Raw genomic sequence first — 23,511 nt, 5'->3', positions numbered from 1 at the left:
GCCCCGTCCAGGTGGGAATCGAACCCGGGACCTTCTTGCTGTGAGGCATTAGCGCTAACCGCTGCGCGACCGTGCCTAATAGTGAGTTCCCAGTCACAAACGTCTCCCCTGGACATTATTCAGCCTCGTAGTGGAGACACATACATACAGTGCCTCTCGTGAGTATTCATACACCTTGAACTTTTGCACATTTTGTCATGTTTACAACCCTAAACGTAAAGATTTTATTTTTATTTTTTTACTTAACGTTCACACACAAGTAACAGACAACTGTGAAGTGAAAGCGAAATGATACATGATTCTGTTATTTTTCAAAAAATAGAAAAGTGAAAAGTGGGGCGTGTATAAGTATTCATACAGCATGAATTAATACTTTGTGGAACCCCCTTTTGCTGCAATAACAGCAGCAAGTCTTTTGGGGTTTGACTCTACAAGATTAGCACATGTAGAGACTGACATTTTAGCCCATTCCTCTTTAAAAAACAACTCCAGCTCTGTCACATTAGAAGGAGAGCGTTTGTGAACAGCAGTTTTCAGACCTTTCCACAGATTTTCAATAGGATTTAGGTCAGGACTTTGACTGGGCCATTCTAACACATTAATATGTTTTTATTGAACCATTCCATTGTAGATTTATCTTTGTGTTTAGGGTCATTGTCCTGCTGGAAGGTGAATCTCCGCCGAAGCCTCAGTTCTCTTGCTGACTCCAGCAGGTTTTCCTCCAAAATGTCCCTGTATTTGGCTCCATCCATCTTCCCAACTATTCTCACAATCTCCCCAGTCCCCGCTGAGGAAAAGCAGCCCCACAGCATGATGCTCCCCCCGTATATTTGACACTGGGGATGGTGCACTCAGGACGATGAGCAGTGTTAGGTTTGCTCCATACAAAACGTTTTGCATTTGGGCCAAAAAGTTCATTTTTTGTCTCATCTGACCAAAGCTCCTTCTTCCACATGGAGCTGTGTCCTCCATATGACTTCAAGCAAACTTCAAACGGGATTTCTTTTGGCCTCCTTTCAATAATGGCTTTCTTCTTCCACTCGTCCATGAAGGCCAGATTTGTGAAGAATACGACTTATAGTTGTCCCATGTACAGATTCCCCCAGCTCAGCAGCAGCACTTCGCAGTTCCTCCAGAGTTATCATGGGGCACTTGGTTGCCTTTCTGACCAGTGTTCTCCTTGTTCGCTCTGATATTTTAGGTGGAGGACCACGCCTTGGTAAGTTGGCAGTGGTGCTTTACTCTTTTCATTTCCGAACAATGGATTGAACAGTGCTCCGGGAGATGTTCAAATGTTGGGAAATCTTTGTATAAGTTAAGGCTGCTTTAAACTTCTCCACAACTTTATCCCTGACCTCTCTGGTGCTCCTTGACCTTCATTATGCTGTTCAGTGACCAATACACTCCGACCACAGCTCTGAGGGCCTGAAAGAACAGCTGAAATTATACTGAGAGTAGATTACACACAGGTGGCCTCTATTTAACCGTTAGGCCAAGGTGTGAACATTCTGGTGTCATTAGGAATGTTTTAAAGGCAATTTAATGCACTCAGAAAATGCTGTATGAATACTTATGCACGCCCCACTTTTCACTTTTCTATTTTTTGAAAATTAACAGAATCATGTATCATTTTGCTTTCACTTCACAGCTGTCTGTTACTTGTGTGTGAACGTTCAGTAAAAAAATAATAATAAAATCTTTATGTTTAGGGTTGTAAACATGACAAAATGTGCAAAAGTTCAAGGAGTATGAATACTCACGAGAGGCACTGTAAGTCCCAATCTGGTCAAGCTAACTTATGTAACACACTCATGTTGCCTCCTGGAGCCCCAGACCAGACGCCATGACGATGAGTCACATGGTATCATGCTCCAAACACATTTGAATATCCTCCGTGTCATATGACTGTACCTGAAGGCCTCTCCGACAGGGCTCATGCACAGGACGATGTGCAGGTTGTTTCTCACACGTTCAATCAGGAAACTGAACAGAGAGTCCGGCGTCTCGATCACGTTCTCCTTCCGGGCGCTGTCTGACAGAGCATTGCACACCTGCACAAACACACAGAACACATGCAAACATGCTGGAAACTTGGCTGTCCACAGTGGGTCCAAAGGGTTCAAAAGCAAAACGCGTTCATTTAGACTTTTAGATCAAATATTGCAATATTGCAAGCCTTTACCAACTCCTACACAGTGCTTTCAATTGTTTTCTCGACAAATTTTGTCAGAAAAAAAGTTAAATCCAAAGTCATGACAAAAACAGGGCTAAAATGCAACTACATAAGGTCTAAAATGGATCATTTGCACATTTTTGGGTAATCATGTTTCGCCTTTTCACCCAAGAAGCTTCATCAGCAACACTAATGACTAATGGCAGCAGGTGGACTTCATTAATTCAAGATCATTAATGAGGCTGACGAAGCTTCTTGGATGAAGCTCTTTGTCCACAGTACTTCAGACAGTGCAGTGCCTCCAGTGAGCTGCCCTCCCATGATCTTACACACAACAATGACAGTACTTGACCTTTGCTGTTGGTTTCACAGGTTTTCTTGTACAAAGAATGCAAAATACCTCGACAAACTCATCCTGCTTGAACAGATTGGGCACCTCCCCGGAGCTCAGAATGTTATTGATGTCCTCGAGGAAGGACTCATCCACGATTTGCGTGTCGTTGAAGAGGAAGACGGTGGGTTTGTTGTCCACGCCAGTCAGACGATATAGTTTCTTGATATCTGGAAGAGTCAATGGTTCAGAAAGGACACATTAACTTCAGAGGAGTAGCAAGGTGTGCTCTGAATTTATTTATTATAGTAACAGCATAGTCACGGGAACTTCTGTGTTCGTGAACGTAGCTGTCTTTGTCTTGAAGCTAACGACTAAGACACAATTAAAATATCACCGAGATTTGAACGAGCTGCATTAAAAATCGGCCTGTCTTTAGCTTTAAAGGGGCTAGATGCCCCTTTAAAGCTAATTATGACCCGAATTAACACCTTTCTGAATGACAGTGCAGGATTTTAGAGGCAGTTGTGGTGAACAGGACTGAGCTCATTCTACACATTAGGACATTGTTGAAACATGTAGGGGTGGAAAATACATAATTTAAACATTTTTAAACTCTGTATAGTCCCTTTAACTTTATCCCATGGTTTAATTTGATTTATTTTGTATATTACACTATCCATTAGCTCTGAGATGACACTTTGATTTTTGTAAATGCCACTTGTGAGGCAGAGTGTTTATAGCTTTGGGGGTCCGTTCTCCGTACCTTCCCTGAACTCCTGTTTCCGGTACTGCTTGGTCACCTCCACCTGGAACACCTCGTAGTCGCAGATAAAAGTGGCTATTTTGGACAGGCTGGTTCTGCCCGAGCCCCCGATGCCCACCAGCAGCATGTTCCCTCGGAGCTGGCTGATGACGCGCACGATCCGCGTTACTGTGGAGGGGAGACACAGGGCTAGATAAGATGACACACAGGTTTCGGAATCTGACACTTTGCAAGTTTGATTAAACACCATTAATTACAGTTAAGTCAAGGCCGCCATTTTGAAGACTGAACTGGTTTACGCAGTACTAGCACATGTAACACACAGTATCGTATGCATTGCTCAAGAAGATAAGTGTAAAAAGATGGCCTCCGAGAGCACATGTTTGTGTGTTTGCTTCAGAGGTAGCCACGCTGTCAGTCCAGCTACAGCAGGATCTGCTTCCACTCCTCAGACCGAATGAACACATCAAACAGGAAATCTTTCACTGTGAGTGTGACAGTTTGTCATGTTATAGAGCCTCAGCCTGTGTCAGTGACATTAGCATTTATTCTGCACACAGTAAACACATCAGCTCAGCTCTGACTTCTGCCACGTGTTGTATCCAAGGCCAGATGTTTGGAGTGTGGTTCAGGGCTTTCTCTTGCAGAGGTTTGTTTCGACCTGTAGGTCAGCAGCTGTAGCTAATAAGTATCAGCTCTGCTGATCATCTGCATGAGCTGCTACTTTTGGATGCAAACTTAACTTCAGTCAGTGCAGAGCCATAGTTTGATATGATATACACAGGTCAGCAAAAGGCGACTGAAAGGCATGTATCAAATCTTTATGTACTGCTCCAGATTCTAGCTAAATAGCTAGTGTAGTGGGGTAGCCTATATTGCCCTTACATTGAGCCAATCAGATCGCGGGTGCGCACTATAAATACGGGGGGTTATGCACCTGGCATGACCTCTCCTCCCTCTGACGTCACACGCTGCTGCTGTAGCGGGGCACAGCGTGAAAATTGGTGAAGTTGCGAGTTGTTTGTGGTCGTTCAGGAGGCGTCAAGCCGGCGATTTTAGGCGTCAAGCCAGCAGCTCGAGGCGTCAAGCCAGCAACTAGATGTACACACAACTGTCTCGCTGGTAAGCGTGTTGACCAGTTTATATTCATGCAGACTGTAGGCTCATTGGCCCTTATGCTACGATGCTATGTGTTTTTAGCATGCTGGCGCTCCGGCCAAAGGCTACTGCATAGCTGGACAAGTAACATGTTCGGGGTCTCAGTACGGGTCGTTTGGGGAGTGCCATGCATCGTCGCCCTGGTAGGTCAATGGCCTCATAGTTGCATCTGCCCACGCATCTGTATGTGTCTAATGTAGATTTCCCATTCTTAGGGTCCTGTCAGCGTTACACACCTCCTCTTCTTCTACCCCTGCATCGCCAGGGTCGTCCGTCTTTTTATTGCAGACTGTGATGTGCTGTTTAATATGGACACTGTCTGAAATGAATGTCCACATGAAGGAAACAATGGACAATTTTAACAAAACATGTAACTAATAAAAATCCTATTTTTGTAAATGAATGCCTCTGTCCTGCCGATTTTACGAATCTGTGTTGCCTTTTTCTACATGTTAAATTTAAGTTTAACCTGCAGTCCACTCTACTACACTAGCTTACATCCGTAGACCCTGGATATGATGAAGGTTAGTGCTAGATCGTATGCTCCAGAGGGACAGTCTGCTGTGAAAACGTGAGATATCATGACACAAATGAAGGTTAGGGCCAGGGAAATGGTTAACCTCTTATCTCCCGCCTGAACCGAGAGGATCTTTTTCCTCACGTCATCACTTTTTTTTTTCCAACATTTTTTTGTTGGGTATTCAACTCATTTGTGTAATTTTTTTGTCATTTTTAATCACATTTTTGTCTTTTTTTTTTCCGTCCATTTTCAATCAATTTTTTGTCACCTTTTTGTCACTTTTTTCGTCAATTTTTTGTCACATTTTTTGTCACTTTTTTGTATTTTTTTGGTCATTTTTATCCCATTTTTGTCATTTTTTCGTCATTTTTTCGTCAATTTCTTGTGACGTTTTTGTGACATTTTTGCCACTTTTTCATAAATTTTTCGTCACTTTTTTGTCAATGTTTTCGTCACTTTTTTGTCACATTTCCATCATTGTTTTGTTGCTATTTTCACAGCTTTTTTCCAGAAGCTTTTGGATTGGGGTAAAGCCAAACTGAAGAAAATGTGCTCGGTTCAGGTGGGAGTTAAGGGGTTAACCTTAAGGATTAGGGTTATTTGTATTTTTAGACAAACTCACAGCAGACCGTCCCTCCGGAGCAGACGATCTAGCACTAACCTATGATGAATTGTTCTAGTGTATCTTCGTCTTCCGCACCTGCCTGTGGATAAAACGCACACAATTTTGGGGAAAGAGAGAGCAAGAGAGCGTACTGTGCTGAATAGCGTCTCTGAAGAGCACAAGGCTCATGGGCACCACTCCGGGGGTCAGGTTGTAGTCCTCCAGCTGAGTCTCCATGTAGGTCTTTAGAGCTTTCATGTCCAGGAGGTCTTCATATACAGGTGGCTCACTCAGGAACTCACCTATAGCGCAAATAAACACACATCAGTTCACTTTACAAAAGCTGTGTGGCTTCAGTTTCAATTCTGCTGAGATGTGAGCTGGGAGTACGATTGAGCTTGTTGCGGACTTTCAGGGAATTGCCAGGCAAGCTGAACTCTCTCCCTTCCCTGCACTCCCTCTGCTTCCACATGCAGTCACAAACTGATCCCATTTAAGTACCACACAATAAAAGTACCAAAAGGCCCAAATTATGTCTGAACTGGGTGTAAACCTCCACTGGATCAGACAAACACCTGACTGTTGACCCTGAGTACCAACCAACCAAAAAGAAATCAATAGTGCTTTTGGATAATAGTTCCAGAAATCCTTTAAGCTGGCCTTTTGCAAAACCCCAAAACAGTCATTGCCCAATCATACCTCTTAGCAACCGTTGCTACCAGACATTCCCCGGATATCCTCCCATAGAAACGAATGGACCGAGCCTGTTTCGGGGTGTTCAAAGACGATAAACGAGCTAAAAAAAACACTGCCTGATAACTTTAGAGCCAACTTAATACTTGTTTACCATCTGTCTTGCCGATTGTGAAGAGTTCCATGAATTGTTGTTGATGAAAAAGCTGTTTCTCCCCCTTTTGCTACACATGCTAAACTCCACTTCTTGCCGGAGCTAGCTAACATTTCTTAAAGGGGCGGGGCTTTTGCCAAAGGTCTCCAAACCGGTGGACATGCTATAGTGACTTACCGAACACCGGCGCTTGTTTGTTGGGGCAGATGTTGTGGTATGTGAGATCGAAAACCAAGGCCAGCTGTTCAGATAACAGGCTGTTAAACACCTTGAGGTCGCTGTGGTCCACCAGCCTGTCTGAGAACACCCTGGGATCACAGCGGGAAACATCAGTCAAACGAAGGCGATGGGGCTGAGCTGAGGAGAGCAGCGAGTGAGAGCCGTACCTGTAGCACTCGTGGATCCACAGCCTCACCATGTTCTGCTTGGAATCATGGAAGTCTGGATGGGCTCGCAGCAGTCCTTGGAAAACCTACAGGGCAACATCTCCATTAAAAGCAATGTTCTGAAGATCCCGATCATTTTCAACATTCTCAGTCTGTGCGGTGCCGATTCTTTTTCTCTCGGGAGCTGATGTTCAACTCCCAAGAGAAAGAAGGCAGCTGCCCAGGGCCATTGGACTTGGATTTTCTTCATTTCTCTTACAAGGCTAAAGCTACATTCAGACCGGGAAATTGCTCTGGACACGGCAAACAAGTTGGAAAAAGGGCGTGTTGAGTACATTTTGGGAGGGGCTGTTGCCGGTGGTCTTTCTACAATGGATGACATCGAGACAGTGGCTAAAATGACAAAAAAAAGCAACACCTAGCAATGACTGTAGGTTATATACTGGTTTAAAGTTGAGAGCATGGAGAAAAGCCTTTTATTTTTCCTTTCAAAATGTATATATTTTCCAATGTACTTCTTTTGTAGACAAGCTTTGGGGGGCCCCTCTGTAGTGCCTCTGAGGCCCCCAAGGGGGCTCCGGACCCCACTTTGGGAACTGCTGCTGTAGGCAGTCCAGACCTGCACAGTTACATCCTATACAAACACATGTGACACATCAGTGTGTCTTTGTAATGATGTCTCCTGCTAATGAGCAGGCTGCGGTCAATTCCAGAGCACTGCACATCGTCAGAGACACAGACAAATACAAATTATCCAATCCTGGTCATAATCCACCCCAAAAGCTTTGTCTTTAGAAAGAAAAATGTTGTCCAAGAACAGCTAAACACGAGCAGAGAATCAAACGTGCTGCTCGGTGAGTGTTTTAGCTGCTGGGTGTGGAAAGTGAAAGTAAAACTTATCACTTAACAAGGACATGGTCAACACTGCCTGCTTTTTTCTTTTTCTTTTTTTTTTAAATTTAGAGCACTACAATATTGTTTTCTAATTCTGTTTTGAGAGTAGTACTGTAAAAAAAATTCTACAGCAGCTTTGAAAGCATTTCCAATTTTATTCTGAGATTATAAATACTGTCTAATGATAAACATTTAGGCTATTCAATTTCAAAATCAACATATTATTTATTATAATGTACTTGCACCGTGATGCACCTTCCCGTGGGTCCTGCACTGTGAACCGAACCGAACCGTGAGATAGCGGGACCTCCTGTGGGCATCACTTCCAGAGAAGAAGTCATGTCTATTGGTATGAATGCTTCAGAAGCAGGTAGTTGTCTAACCTTGGAGATGTCTCTGAGGTTGAAGAGGTAGTGGATCTTGGCTGGCGTTGGGAGGAACCTGGAGCACACCATGTGGTACAGCTCGATGGTGGCCTGGGTGAGCATGTCTCCCATGGGCTTCATCTCCACCATAAACTCCTGCAGCTTCTGGTTGATCATGGTGCTGTAGATGCGCATGATCTGAGACTCCTGGAAAGGAACCGAAAAAGAGCTGCAATACACAATGTGCCTGCTGTATATAATTTATGTTTTAGAAGCATTTGGAAAAGAGAAGGAAAAACACTGAAACTAGGGTGCGCACTTGCGGCATTTTCATTTCAAACAAGCCGCTACTGATTGTCTAAAAAAATAATTACATGTGTTTTTGGCTCGATCGTTTCAATCGTCCCCCTTAGCCCGTCAGCTTTGCCCTTCCCCTCCGGAAGGAGCAGAGATAGATGAAAATCTGTAGCATCTGACACCGAGTGTTACAAATCATAACTGATCACAGCATTAGTCTGTTACAAGTGACTGATGGACTGGTTCAGTAGAGACGGGCTATAGAGACAAGGAGAGGCTTTATAAATTTAGAGGCAAATAAGCTTCCTTTCCAAAATCACAAAAAACATATGTTTACATACACCTTATAAAAAGACACATTTGCATTTTTTTCTCACTGTCTGCATGAAACCAGAGTTAACATTTATTTATTTTTTCAGATCAACAAGAATTAAAATATATATATATATTTGTCATATTCCAGAACAATTGAGAGATAGAATTTTCTACAAAGGTTTATATAACTTTTTACAAAGCTAAAAGTTTACATACATTTCATTAATATTTTGTATTTCCTTCCTCAAGCTTCTCACAATAGTTGCAGGAGTTTTGGTCCATTCGTCCAAACAGAACTGGTGTAACTGAGACACCTTGTGTGCCTATGCCTTTTCAGCTCTGCCCATACATTTTCATCTGGATTGAGATCAGGACTTTGTGATGACCACTTCAAAACATTAACTTTGTTTTCCTTAAGCCACTTTGTAACCAGTTTGTCAGTTTGCTTCGGGAATTGTCCATTTGGAGCCATCTGCGCCCGAGCTTTAACTTCCTGGCTGATGTCTTGAGATGTTGCTCCAATATTTCCACATAGAGTTCTTTCTTCATGATGTCATCTGTCCCTCTCACAGCAAAACAAAAATGATGCTGTGGGTGTGTTTTCAAAAAAAAATCTGTCCCTCATTCTTCTGGAATTTGACAAAAATATGTTTTTTTTTATTTTTTTATTCTAATTGACCCAAAAAAATACAAATGTGTCTTTTAAATGCGTATGTAAACATATGGTTCCCGCTGTATATTGGTTTATAAACAAGTAAAAAAAAGCCACTGGGACGTGAAAAGCGTTTTTAGAGCTAGCTTGATGGCTGAACAGCAGTAAACGCCTCTCCATTAAGCGTGTGGGGCAACATTTCAGAGCATTGTGACATCATTTCAATACCCTCCGTTACATAAAAAAGGTCAGCTCTTACACTGGGGAAGGTCATGTTGATGAGGTTGAAGCGACTCTGCAGGCGGCTGGAGATCTGAGTCCTGCCCCCACCAGGAGGTCCCATTGAGGCCAACAAGAACAGGTCCTGAACAGAGACACTGAACATTTACCGTAGTGCTGAAGGTATTTGTAGAGTGTACCAACAGCTATTCATTGTTAACTGGAGTGCAAATTACTGCTGTTAAGAAAAGGTTTTTTTTGTTGTTGTTTATAAGTTATATTTTCCTTCATTTTTTGGAGCATTTTAGCCTTAGTTTTTTCATTACATTTTTAAATAAAATCTTGTTGCTATTTTTTGTAATTTGTTCCTGGAGCACTTCCTCCACTCCCAGCTATAAAAAGGCCGGTCTGTTTTCGCTTTTCTTTTGATTTGGTTTCGATTCTTTTGATATTTTCCCTTAATCTCTACCCTCTATAAGGTTGGTTTTGTTTCTGTTTGCCGGCTCACCAGGTCACACCTTTCAGTTGCTGCTTTGTTATTTGGGGCACAGCACACTGCCTCACCTTGACCACCTTGAGCGTCTGCTTCTGCCGGTCGTACCAGCAGCTGTAGTCGATCCAGTGTCGCAGCAGCTCCAGAGGGGGCTGGGAGCCGAACAGGTCCAGGGCGGGCATGTTCAGGTCATCCAAGAAGCACAGCAGCCGCGTCCCCCCGACTGGCATGAACACGCTCTTTGTTTTCTTCTCCAGGCGGCTCTCCATGATGGACTGGATGTTATTGGACGAGGTCTGAACAAAAGCCATCAGCGTGTCAAGATGCACTCAGGAACTCCCCCACTTTCTTTTGTCTTTTTCCCGTCTTTGACCAGGGCTTAAACAGGCAGCAGTGAGTCAAATATAATGCTGTGTACTGCCTGTGTTTTAACGCCCGATTATGATCGAACCCTACTGGTCCAACATGAAGAGCTAACTTTCACATCAGCCCAAACCAAGCCATAATAACGGTATTTGATCCCATTATAGACTTTGTTACTCGCCGCGTCAGTTATTTATCCAGTTGCTACTGTTTATTTCCCTTAAGAACAGATTTCTTCCCTTTGCCACTTGAACAGCTTTTGCCACTAATCAGTAGTTTCTCTGAAGTGCACACTGTCTACATTTGTCCCTGTTTAACTTTGAAACTCATGTTTTCACCAGAGATGGCAAAAGTACTTGACTTAAGTAGAAGTACTGATACTTCTGGTTAAACGCATTTACTTGAGTAAAAGTATGAAGGTACTTTATCAAAATACTTAAGTCAAAAGAAAAGCTGGGGTTGAACATTTATTAAAAACATGATCCAATTAAATATGGCCTTTCTAAATGATTCTCAATGAATCTGACTTTAATTTGATACATTATACACTCTTCTTATTATATTCTTCTTTTTTTTAGCTTTTTCTAGTGCAGACCCTATTAGAGCACCTGCCTTTAGGTTTGGTATACTCTTATGCTTTTCGGATGATTATTCCAAAAAGTCGATAAAAAATGCCGATGTAGAAACTAAACGAAAGAGTGATATTCAAAACCCAATTGGACGCAACAGGCCACTTTTGAGAAAATGTTTGTGTTTTGGACAAATGTATGCAGTAAAAATAGTTGAGCAATGTCATCGACTAATGCTTTTTTAAAGCCCCACAGGAACCAGAGGAGTCACCAGAAAAGAAACACAGGAAAAATGGAGTCAAGTACAGAAACAGAGTACCAGGACTTCCACATTGACAGTGGAAATGGAGTGTGTGTCTTGAATAACCTGGGAGGACATGTTGATGGTGAGCGTGGCCCACTTGGAGCTGTCTAAGCCCTGCAGGATGCTTTGGGCCACAGAGGTTTTCCCGGTGCCCACAGGGCCTGACAGCAGGACTGGGTACTGCCCCATCACCAGAGCCTTCACCAGGAAGTTGTAGCGCACTGTGTCCACGGTGGGTACCATGATCTTATAGAACGGAGCACTGGGGAAAACAGAGCAGAGATTTATATGTGGAGGGGGTAAGTGAGACGACATTCATGACAATGATCAAACAATCAACAAAATGCCAAAGACACTTCACAAAGATGCCGTCTATTGAATGGATAATAATGGGACGAGCTTCCCTTGTTTCACAGACTGGCCACCGTCAGTGAATCAGACCCAGGACCTTCTTGCTGTGCCTAGACTCTCGGTGCATGAACCAAAAAGCGTAGGCTGTGGACTTACTTGGGATTATATCTCCAGCCTTTTGTCAGCTTTTCTTCAAAGGGAGCCCATGCTCTTTTTTTGGTGTCCACACAGTACTCGTAAACTGTGTCCTGAAAGGGGAATATTCCAATCAAATAGCCTAGTGAAATGTACACATAATGGTAGTGTGCCAAGAACCTTGATGGGGAAGGTTCCCTCCAGCTCCCTGAGAAAGCTGTCCATCTTCTTGCGCCCGTCCTCATTGACAGACGCACCAATGGACCAGATGAGACTGAAGAGGAACCACAGCTCGACCATATGAGCCAAGTTTTCAGTGTCTGCAACATTTACCTGAGAAAAGAATAAATCAAGTCATGTGGAAAACTTCATCACATAGTGTAAGTTTCAGTGCAATAGATAGACATGTGTGCAGCATACTCCGTGTTCAGATGTGGCCAGAGAATCATAGAGCCGACAGAGAGAGATGACCCCATTCAGCTCAGTGGTTGGAATGAGCTCTTTGCAGCTGCTCTTCTTAAATGTTAGTGTGGGCTCCACATATTTCTCAAACAGTAGCTTCAGATGTTCCACTTCAGGCTGTAAAGTAGAGCACGGTCTTAGTTCTTTTTCTCCTTTATTATCTGCCTGTTTACAGTTTTACAGTTTTTCCTTGTCAATGTTTGTAAAAGACTTTTGTATACTGATAAAAGCAGTAAATAAAGTTAGCGTAACTGTCTCGTGGCTCATGCTATTTCCCAAAGTAGCTTCTGTGGACGTTTTGTAATAGTTTAACACTGATAATCACACATTTTGCTTTATTTCTAATGTATGTGTCATTATCAATCAATCTACCGTTACTATCCTTGACTTACAACACGTACAACAAATAATAAAGGACCTTTTGGCTAAATCTGCTTTCTCATCAGGTGTTTTGTGGAACTGCATTGTCTCCTTTCAGATAAGAAGATAAGGATAAAGGACAAAGGAAAAGATTGGTTTATCTTATATGGGAACTTAACCTGCTCCGCTCAGGGTAGATCTACTCCAATAGAGAGTGATCCAGCTTAGAACCACAGATTGTCATTATCTATTTCAGGCCATTTCAAAAGTGCTGGTGTTCCGTACATCTACAGTTCAAAACAGCAGAGTCCTATACTGTTTCTGGACAATGAGTTGTTTCAAAAGGCCAAAAGTGAATCTTAATCAAAAAATAAGTGGAAAAATGCCCATCTGGTTTAAGTGTTAGTGTGCGAGACCTTCTTGCGCTTGTCAAGCCAGGACTGGACGTACGGCTTCCATCCCAGCTCAGTGTAGTCGTTATAGACCATCCCACAGCGGGACACTGTGGCAGGGGAGGCCTGTGCCAAGTTCTCCACTTCAAACAGCAGAGACACCTACAGGAGCATATGGACAACACAGTTCCGTACACATGTGGCTTCAAACATGTTCATCATTTGCCGACTTTTGCATGGGGACAGTAAAAGCTCAGGAACCCACACCTTTCCTCCCAGTTCACTATCAGCCAATCACTGCCGCTGCCTTTGGCTCTCACCCAAACTTTTCACAGCCCTTCTCTAGTTGTTCTTCCAAAAGATCATATCAAGCCTTCACTGTGGCCCGTTAACACATGTTCTTACCTGTTCCGGCATAGAGATCCTTTCTCCGTTGATGAGAGTGAGGACCTTGTTATCGTCCATCACCGAGTTCATACTCTCGATCCATAAAGTGTCCACAGGCCCATCAAACACGATCCACTTCTCCTCTGGTTTCTCATCTGCATCAGTCAGGAGACCGTTTGAAGACAGATAGTATTTAGAAAACTAGTGACAACAACGTCGTCACTCCGATTAGAGCGGAGGTGCATGTGGCGTGTTTTTGCACCTGCACAGGCCGTTCTCATCAGCGAGGACAGCACACCGTCGCTCCACTCATTGGTGGAGAGGTCATTTTCTCCGTACAGTTCTCCCAGACTCATTGATTTGGGGTTCAGAGGATAATCCTGTGGTCAAGCAGAACAGATCCAAGAAACGTTTAGACAGGATTCTAGCAGACAGGAAGTGCCTGCTGTGCATAGTAAATACACACTCTCTCTCCAAGCAGCATTGCACATTTTTCAGAAGAACTGATTCATTTTTGACAGGCTAACATGTGTGTGTTTGGCTGAGAGAGGTGTTGGACCACGTTCAGCTTCCCTAAAGAAGATCCTCATCGTCAGAAAGTGTTGGAATGTGTCTTTGGGAGGCCGTTTGTCTGTGATTTTGGGTAACTGCTTGAATTAGTTTTCAGCCACAAGCTCTGAGATAAAAATAAATAAATTTTAAAAAACTACCTTCGTCAGGGTTTCTACAGGTGGCAGCAAGTACAAACGTAATGCTTTTTAATGCCAGTCAATCAAACAGAAAAATGAGGTTAAATTTGGGTAATCTAAACTAAAGTATGAGAGCATAGTTTTGTGTTTTTGACAAATGTCTACAGTAATAAAAGATAAAACCATGTCATTATTGTGGGTTCTGTCTCTTCAATTACTTTTTTAAGGCCCAGCAGAAACGCTGCAAATTAACTTTGTTGACATAGTTTCCCATCCCAAATAGCTACCACGTTTTTAACACGCTGCAGTCCCTGCCCATCAGGAACTTGCTGTCTGCCTTGTAATCTTGAAGTATTTATTGATTTGTACAAGATAGCGCAAAGAGAAAACTAGCTGCCATAAGACAATGCAACCCATAATCCTTGCAGCATGTAGATACATGAGGTTCCAGACTGACCTGCACTGCCTCAAACCCAGGGACCTTGTTGTGGCTGAGTGCGATGAGTGCGCTCTGTAGGACCCTCCAGGTCACACTCTTCCCACTGCCGGTCTTCCCAACCAGCATGGATGAGTGCCGCGAGTTCTTGGTCTCGTACAGCTGGATGATTTTGGTTATGGAGAATGGAGTCACCTGCAGGCCGCACTTCCGCAGCTCTACTTCTATGGCCTCTTTCAGCTACAGCACAATCCAAAACAATCAAAGTCACAATAATGAAATTGAACAGATTTTAGAAAGTTCCTTATTACGCAGGAAGAGCATTAGCCCGGCTCGCTACGTTACTTACACCATGTGTTCTACAAAGTCTGGCATTGCTCCATAGCTCAAGGTCAAGGTGAGAGTAACAGTCTCTGAAAGCCCTTTTCTACCAGCTGGTGCAGGTGCTGGGCCAGTTCTAACTTCAGAACCGGCTCTTTTGTTTTCCACTGAAAAAAGCTAGTACCAGTTACAGCTGGACCAAGAGACGAGCAGCAGTGATCTCAGGGTTTGGGAAAACCACAAACGACACCCAGCACTTTTAAAATACTGAAGGTTTGGTTGGCACGAACTTCTGGATGACTGCGGGCGCTGTGTAATATTTCCTGTCTATTTATTAACTGCACATGCATTTAGTGCACACATAATCTTTTTGAAGCACTTTGTCTTTTATATTTGTTGTTCTGGCTTTATAGCTTTAGTGTAGTACAAATTTCATTGTACAGGTAACTTGTTCCTTTTTGTGTTTATGACCATGCTTTGAATTGAAGGAAACAAACCGTTGTGTTGCTTTGTGCTCTTTAGTCAAACTCAAGTCAAATAAGTATTTGTACGTTTGAAGACTCAGTGACTTGTGTCTCTCAAAAACAGAAGCAAAAACAGTGTGTTGATGAGCCAGTGTCTGACGCAGCACAATAAGGCACGTTCTTTTAAAAATAGGAAACAAAATAACATTTAAAAACAAAGCTGGGAAACACTGATGACTGCGTGTTTGCTGTGGGGTGCTGCACAGACCTGGCTGTTGTCGATCACTGGTGTTTCCACAGCAGGAAACAGGTCCTGAAGAATGCCACTGAACAGGGGCACGTCTGTCGCGGCCAGTTTAGCGATATTCATGTCCTTCATAGCCATAAGCAACACCTGATGAGGAGACAGAGCTGAGTGATGCCAGTGTTCTGATGTCAGAGACAGTCATTGTGGCCAACCTCTTCGTCAGGCACGTTGGCACAGGTGCGGCGTTTCTTCCCAGCATAACGCAGCAGGGAGGTGAGAGCGCGCAGGCCAAAGTCATAATGGTCCTGTTTGGAAAGCTGCTGCATGGCCAACGAGTACAGAGTGAAGACCTTCTTAGCCAGGAGCTGAGGAGAGCACAGTTCGAATAGTTAGTGCTAATGTCTATGATCCTAGGATCCTAGACCAGTCCAGAGCGATGACCCTCTGTATTTTCTCACTCTCAGGTCAGTGCCACTCTGGGGCCATTAACGCTCCATGGATGGAACAAGGGCGAAACGCTGTTGAAGCAGCCCTCAGCTGTAAAAAGGTTGGTGGCCCTTGGTCTAAAATATAAAGTCAGCCACTGCTTTAAACCAGAGCTTTGGCCAGCTCCTATTCCAGAGCTAAAAATGTCCAATAATAATGAGCAGCTCAACACATACAAGACTCGATTTGGATGAGAACCTAACCTATTGAAATCAATATCATTATTATTATATCTCATATATGCCCTACTATAGTCAACATCACAGAGACGAGCTGAAGACGTCCTGTAAATGTAAATGCTTGTATTTATTTTATTATTGAAATGACATTTTCCCCTGTATGATTTTCGACATAAAGGTGAAATAGAGTAGTAAAGTCTGAACATGTTTTGTCTAAGTTGAACAAGTGTAAAATAAAACACACTGTTATTGTCAGATAGTTGAAAACATATTTAGACTTTAGCTCAGCATTCAACACTATAATCCCACAGCAGCTAATACACAAACTGCTCCACCTGGGGATCAACACATCATTGTGCAACTGGCTGCTGGACTTTCTGACGGGGAGACCACAGGCTGTACGTGTCGGCGGCAAGTCCTCCAGAACCATCACTCTGAACACGGGGCTCCCCAAGGCTGTGTGCTGAGCCCCCTCCTGTTCACTCTGCTGACCAAAGTACGACTCAAACCTCTTCATCAAGTTTGCAGACGACACAACAGTGGTGGGTTTCATCAGCAACAGAGACGAGTCAAACTACAGGAGTGAGTGAGCAGTCTGGCCATGTGGTGCACACAGAACAATCTCTTTCTAAATGTGGAGAAGACAAAAGAGATTGTTGTGGACTTTCGAAGAGCGCGGGTTCAGCATGCTCCTCTAACAATCAACGGTGCTGCAGTGGAGAGGGTGACCAGCACTAAGTTCTCTGCACATCCCAGAGAAGCTCTCCTGGACCATGCACACTACATCACTGGTCAAGAAAAGTAATCAGCGTCTCTACTTTCTCCGCAAGTTGAGAAGAGCCAGAGTCCCAGCCTCCGTTATGTGCAACTTCTACAGAGGGACGATAGAGAGCATCCTGACCAGCTCCATCACTGTGTGGTTCTTCTACAGAGGGACTATAGAGAGCATCCTGACCAGCTCCATCACTGTGTGGTTCTTCTACAGAGGGACGATAGAGAGCATCCTGACCAGCTTCATCACTGTGTGGTTCTACAGAGGGACGATAGAGAGCATCCTGACCAGCTTCATCACTGTGTGGTTCTTCTACAGAGGGATTATAGAGAGCATCCTGACCAGCTCCATCACTGTGTGGTTCTTCTACAGAGGGACTATAGAGAGCATCCTGACCAGCTCCATCACTGTGTGGTTCTACAGAGGGACTATAGAGAGCATCCTGACCAGCTTCATCACTGTGTGGTTCTACAGAGGGACGATAGAGAGCATCCTGACCAGCTTCATCACTGTGTGGTTCTTCTACAGAGGGATTATAGAGAGCATCCTGACCAGCTCCATCACTGTGGTTCTTCTACAGAGGGACTATAGAGAGCATCCTGACCAGCTCCATCACTGTGTGGTTCTTCTACAGAGGGACTATAGAGAGCATCCTGACCAGCTCCATCACTGTGTGGTTCTTCTACAGAGGGACTATAGAGAGCATCCTGACCAGCTCCATCACTGTGTGGCATGGCACCAGCTCTGCCTCCTGCCTGAAGCACGTCTGACCAGGTCAGAATGACCTCAGAATCATCAGAGACCCTACACACCCATCACACAGTCTCTTCAAGGTAATGCCTTCAGGGAGGAGACTGAGGAATCCACAGACCAGTTGCAGTCGACTGAAGAACAGTTTCATGCACCAGGCTGTCAGGAAGCTGAACTCCTTCCCTTCCCTTTCCTGCCCTCCCAGTGCTTCCACCCCTTACTCCCCAACCCCTGCTCCACAACAAGGACGAGAGAATAAACAATATCGATTCATTGTGAAATTAATTGACAAAATTGAATATTGATATGTCCATTAGAAGCCCTGTGTTGTGTATTGTAAGTTTGTTTAAGTGCCAGTTGCCCATGTGAGTAAATACCTTGCAGTTGTCGAAGCCTTCTCCAAAGAGGGTGATCTCAGCGATGAGTGTGGAGTCAGGCACCACCATGGAGATGGGTCTAAACATGGACTTGAGATTATCAGGAAGCTCAGATCGCCCGGCATACCCTAAAGATAGAAGACATGAATACAGTCAACAGTGAGCGTGACAGTGAGTCCATGGGAAAAGCCTGGCATAGTTCATGCACTCTCTGTTGGCCACAGCTGGGCGTGTCATACACACTTCAAGGTGTGTATAGGACACCAGGTGTGTATTGGCACTGTTTATGTGGAAAAAGCCTTGAGTTTTAGCGGCTGTGAGCGTAGTTCAGGTGGGTGTACCACCAGTACCATCACTTTGACTAAAGAGTAGGGCAGGACAATTAATTGAATTTTAATCTAATCGTGATTTTAATTGAATTAATTGTTGCAGGAAAAACACGTGTTTACAGGGACAGCGTCTGTAACAACTGCCAATAGATCGTTTAAACAAAGTTTTGTATTTATCTCAAGAACCATTGTCCCTCTAAACACAATGAAAGCTGCAAAAACGCTCGACGTCTGTGGAAAGATGGAAAAAAATCCGTCCGCTGCAGACAAACAAACATGCGAAGAGTGGAGGATCACGGAGAATACCCTTTTGAAGAGGATAAACTGTGGATTAGCTGGACTCCTGAACTGTAAGTTTGCGCTGTCTTTTATACTTCTAAATGCGCTGTCGATCATGTCTTTGCCTCTGCAGCAGGACAGCGTTAGCACACACTTTCAAGTCCGACCGGAGCATCTGGTGCTGGAAAGGCCACCTTTATTAAATTAAATTGAAAATGGATCAACATGGGGTTTATAAGGGTGATCCTTTTTCCGGTCCGATCAAGAGGGAGGGGGAGGGAGAGTGATCGTTCCTCTCTCTCTCCTCTGTGGTTTTGATGAGTGAATGAAGCAACCTGGTGGAGAGCTCGAAGTGTATATTAGCAGAGGGTGTACCAGGGTTCATAGTGATGAAGATGCCACATGTGGGCATCAGACGGATGTTGTGCCCCTCAAACAGGAAGTGGGTCTGAGCAGTAGCCAGCGCAGACAGGATAGAGAGGATCTGCTGGGCCACCACTGACAGCACCTCGATGTTGATCCGGTTGAATTCATCGAAGCAGCCCCACGCGCCAGTCTGCGACACAGAGAAACAAGGTTTGGACCTGCACCTGCAGAGTGAATGCCTCGTAGCCCTCGAATAAGGCAAGTATCACAGCTTGAAACCCTTTTCGAAGTAGCCAAGACTCTTTCAGTTTTAGTTTGAAAGATTTTAGCCCTTTCTTCCTTACAAAAATATTCCATAACTAAGCAACTTCTGGGCTGCCTGTCACAATCTGCTCATTAGAGGTCCATCCACAGATCTTGAATGATGTTTAGGTCAGGAGACTGTAGGCCATGACAAAACCTTCAGAGCTCCCCTCGAGATGTAATCCATCATGGATTTTGAACGGCGTTTTCAATCATTATACAGTGCCTCTCGAAAGTATTCATACACCTTGAACTTTTGCACATTTTGTCATATTCACAACCCTAAACATAAAGATTTGATTTTGATTTTTTTACTGAACGTTCACACACAAGCAACCGACAACTGTGAATTGAAAGCAAAATGATGCATGACTCCGTTATTTTTCAAAAAATAGAAAAGTGAAAAGTGGGACGTGCATAAGTATTCATACAGCATGAATGAATACTTTGTGGAACCCCCTTTTACTGCAATAACAGCAGAAAGTCTTTTGGGGTATGACTCTACAAGATTTGCACATGTAGAGAGTGACATTTTAGCCCATTCCTCTTTACAAAACAACTCAAGCTCTGTCACATTAGAAGGAGAGCGTTTGTGAACAGCACTTTTCAGACCTTTCCACAGATTTTCAATAGGATTTAGTTCAAGACTGTGACTGGGCCACTCTAAAAGCTCCTTCTTCCACATGGAGCTGTGTCCTCCATATGACTTCTAGCAAACTTCAAACGGGCTTTCTTATGGCCTCCTTTCAATAATGGCTTTCTTCTTCCACTCGTCCATGAAGGCCAGATTTGTATAGAGTACAACTTATAGTTGTCCCATGTACAGATTCCCCCAGCTCAGCGGCAGGACTTCACAGCTCCTCCAGAGTTATCTTGGGGCACTTGGTTGTATTTCTGACCTGTCCTCTCCTTGTTCGGTTTGTTAGTTTAGGTGAACGACCACGTCTTGGTAAGTTGGCAGTGGTGCTATACTCTTTCCATTTCCAAATGATGGATTGAACAGTGCTCCGGGAGATGTTTAAATCTTGGGAAATCTTTGTATAACTTAACGCTGCTTCAAACTTCTCCATAACTTTATCCCTGACCTCTCCGGTGCTCCTTGGCCTTCATGATGTTGTTTAGTGACCAATACACTCCGACCATAGCTCTGAGGGCCTAAAAGAACAGCTGAAATTATACTGAGAGTAGATTACACACAGGTGGCCTCTATTTAATGGTTAGGCCAAGGAGTGAACATTCTGGAGTCATTAGGAATGTTATAAAGGCAATTTAATGCACTCAGAAAATGCTGTATGAATACTTATGCACGCCCCACTTTTCACTTTTCTATTTTTTTAAAAATAACGGAATCATGTATCATTTTGCTTTCACTTCACAGTTGTCCAAGGTGTATGAATACTTTCGAGAGGCACTGTATTTGTAAAAGCTATTCACTTTGTAACTTCAGCTTTTTTGCAGATGGTGCTACCTTCAAAATGTGTTGGAAATTACTATAATCCATTCTTTGTTCTACCCAAGAAATGTTCCCTGTGCCACTGGCTGCAATACAAAGCCAAAGGATGATGGATTCACCCCCAGGATCAACAGCTGGAGCAAAGAGCTTTTCATGAAATTCTTTGCCCCTCCATCAACAAACAGACCTTAGATCACCATAGATCCCCTCCAATGGATGAGGCTTGACTCCTACATTACAATTCCAAAACATTAACATCCCCCTGTAGAACATTGGGATGGCCTATACCCAGTTAGGCGAGCGTCCCCCCAGCCCAGACCAGGATTATTCCGGGTGTGACGTGATCAAGCTACTGGCCTCTAATTGGCCAGACGACAGAGGACAGCCCACACAAAAACAATAGTACTGTGAGTAGTAATAGTTTTACACGGAGTGTAGTTTTACACAGTACAATTGTGAGTAGTAATAGTGTCCTCACCTGTGCCAGGCCGGAGTTTTACACAGTACCAGTGTGAGTAGTAATAGTGTCCTCACCTGTGCCAGGCCGGAGAACATGCGGCCCATGGATTTGTAGTCCAGCCCTTCAGAGCAGTTGACCACAATGACATACTGGCCCAGAGCTTTGCCCAGGTCCTTGGTGGTCTCGGTTTTTCCTGTCCCTGCCGGGCCGATGGGAGAGCCGCCACGGTGCAGGTGCAGAGCCGTGGTCAGGGTCATATAACACCTACACACACACACGCACACACACACACACAAAAATACCCCTTGTTTACTGTTCTACACATAGGCTTGGATAGACGAAACTTTCTGAACCATGGGCAAAGAACGAAATAGATTTACAGACTTCAACTTGTTGAATCCGAGGCACTCCGACGTCTTAAAAGTCCTTTATTGGTGGTATGCATATGGAATAATATGAAATAATTCTATAAACACCTTTTTTATTATGGCTACTATCAGTGTGACTGGCCTGTCCATGTGGATAATCATCAACTTTGGTGCGTCTTTTATACAAAACCTGAAAAACATTCCACTTACATTACCATTTTTCAGCATAAATCTGCATAAAGTTATGCAAAATGTCAGAATTTTTGCATTTTTTACCAAATTCACCATTTTCAGTGTATCTTGAAACCAAGGCTTTGCATTGACATTGACATGTAACTGTTATGGACTCCTAACTCAATATATCATTGTGACCGGCTCACCCATATGAATGATCAGGGGGAAGATTGAGTTGGGACAGTTTTAGTTTTGGTTTAATATTAGTTTGAACTGTACAGTTACTTCCATAGTGTTAAAGTACAGACGTGTCCCATTGACTTACATTGTAATCAGCAGATTTTCACCCACCTGCAAAATTATGTGAAAACATTATTTTTTTCTTTTACTGCCCATTTTCTGGCAGCAGTATCCGTCTAATAAGCAGGATAACACAGTATTGCATTTTTTTATCAAAATGAACATATTTTTTCCCACCCCAAACATTGTTGACTATTTGAGATTCCCACACATTTCCCACGGCCTCCACACGCCCCCAGGCGCCCCCACAGAGGGTCAGTGGGTATTGAACATGGAGGTACGAGTCTGCGCGTTTCCACAATAATATTCAAAAGAATGGAAGATATTTTTTCAGCGTTGCCTGTAATGTCCAAGTTTTGACGGTTTTCTATTTTTTGTTCATTTTTTATCTGCATTTGTTAGGCTTGATTGTTTCTTTTCAGGAAAACTATTAAAAACACTCTAAATCAACAAAATCTGGGTAAAAAAACAAAAGTGGACCCTTACCTTTAAAGGGGGGGTGTCGACTTTTTCAAGCTTTACATCATGTTATTATGTCATTTCCTCATTAAAAACATGCCTGAAGTGTTGCCTTGGCACATTCACGTATTTTTGAATACTCTGAAAACTCTGATGGCGGCCATTTTAGGGATAGGTTTGCCTGAGTCCTCCTAGGAACGCCCCCACCTCCTGGAGACGCCTCCGAGCTTTCGTCACCAGCCGAGTAACCAACCACTGCTCCTCAGCAGAACCCCCTCCCCACTGGTGCCACAGACAGCGTGTGGAAGGGGCGTGTCTGAAAGGGTCAGAGGTTCTTAAAGAGACAGAGGCCTATTTCAAGACATTCGCTACAGCCATTTTGAGAGAGCATTTTATACAAGGCAGTTATTCTAATTTACTGCATTTACAGACCAACAGAAGGTTTCGTCATCATTGTCGTGTGCTATAGTCTGGTGCTATGTGATTGAAAAAAGAGTACCGAGGACAGTGGAGCCTGTGGATCAACTATCCATAGACACACTCCTGGGACATCTTTTTTTAGGAGAAAAAAAAAAAAAGGTCTGGTTTCTAGACATGAATAAACCTATGCTGCCTGGTATAGGACAATAATATAGGGCAAGGGAGGGAAGGGGTTAAAAATGGCCAAAACTAATATATTTTCTAGAAGTAAGGGGTTGGTAGAATAAAAACTGGAAATCCATCCATCCATCCATCCATTTTCTTCCACTTGTCCGTTGCCGGGTCGTGGGGGCCGCTGTTGGAGCCACCCAAATCACATTGCACCTTCCCTTAAGGCTCCTCCTGCAGGTGGTGGGTCCACAGAAGGACGGCCTCACGGTTCTAACCAGGCCTGTTGGAACCGCTCTTTGTCTGACCTGTCACCTATAGGATCAGTTTGCCCTGGGAGACCCTACCAGGGGCACGAAGCCCCCGAC

At 43.7% G+C, this 23,511-nt stretch overlaps 1 protein-coding gene across 1 annotated transcript in view; it reads right to left on the bottom strand.

The window, feature by feature from the left end:
* dnah2 (dynein, axonemal, heavy chain 2) overlaps positions 1 to 23,511 on the bottom strand; it is a gene marked incomplete at its 3' end in the record, with an annotated part of 104,648 nt that overhangs the window by 31,494 nt on the left and 49,643 nt on the right. The window contains exons 36-57 of the mRNA XM_079563752.1: positions 21,329 to 21,518; positions 19,048 to 19,228; positions 18,065 to 18,192; positions 15,713 to 15,865; positions 15,522 to 15,647; positions 14,490 to 14,708; positions 13,606 to 13,723; positions 13,362 to 13,498; positions 12,981 to 13,118; positions 12,163 to 12,321; positions 11,923 to 12,075; positions 11,764 to 11,855; positions 11,320 to 11,518; positions 10,092 to 10,316; positions 9,568 to 9,672; positions 8,063 to 8,251; positions 6,786 to 6,871; positions 6,577 to 6,707; positions 5,705 to 5,854; positions 3,271 to 3,438; positions 2,574 to 2,734; positions 1,912 to 2,051 (exon numbers count right to left, since the gene is read on the bottom strand). Of these exons, the coding sequence (XP_079419878.1) occupies positions 1,912 to 2,051; positions 2,574 to 2,734; positions 3,271 to 3,438; positions 5,705 to 5,854; positions 6,577 to 6,707; positions 6,786 to 6,871; positions 8,063 to 8,251; positions 9,568 to 9,672; positions 10,092 to 10,316; positions 11,320 to 11,518; positions 11,764 to 11,855; positions 11,923 to 12,075; positions 12,163 to 12,321; positions 12,981 to 13,118; positions 13,362 to 13,498; positions 13,606 to 13,723; positions 14,490 to 14,708; positions 15,522 to 15,647; positions 15,713 to 15,865; positions 18,065 to 18,192; positions 19,048 to 19,228; positions 21,329 to 21,518 (3,348 nt within the window). The remainder of the gene's footprint in view (positions 1 to 1,911; positions 2,052 to 2,573; positions 2,735 to 3,270; positions 3,439 to 5,704; positions 5,855 to 6,576; positions 6,708 to 6,785; positions 6,872 to 8,062; positions 8,252 to 9,567; positions 9,673 to 10,091; positions 10,317 to 11,319; positions 11,519 to 11,763; positions 11,856 to 11,922; positions 12,076 to 12,162; positions 12,322 to 12,980; positions 13,119 to 13,361; positions 13,499 to 13,605; positions 13,724 to 14,489; positions 14,709 to 15,521; positions 15,648 to 15,712; positions 15,866 to 18,064; positions 18,193 to 19,047; positions 19,229 to 21,328; positions 21,519 to 23,511) is intronic.

Source organism: Gobius niger (genome assembly GCF_951799975.1).
Source record: "Gobius niger genome assembly, chromosome: 9".
Classification (NCBI taxonomy): Eukaryota; Metazoa; Chordata; class Actinopteri; order Gobiiformes; family Gobiidae; genus Gobius; species Gobius niger.
This window is presented reverse-complemented; position numbering and strand designations above follow the sequence as displayed.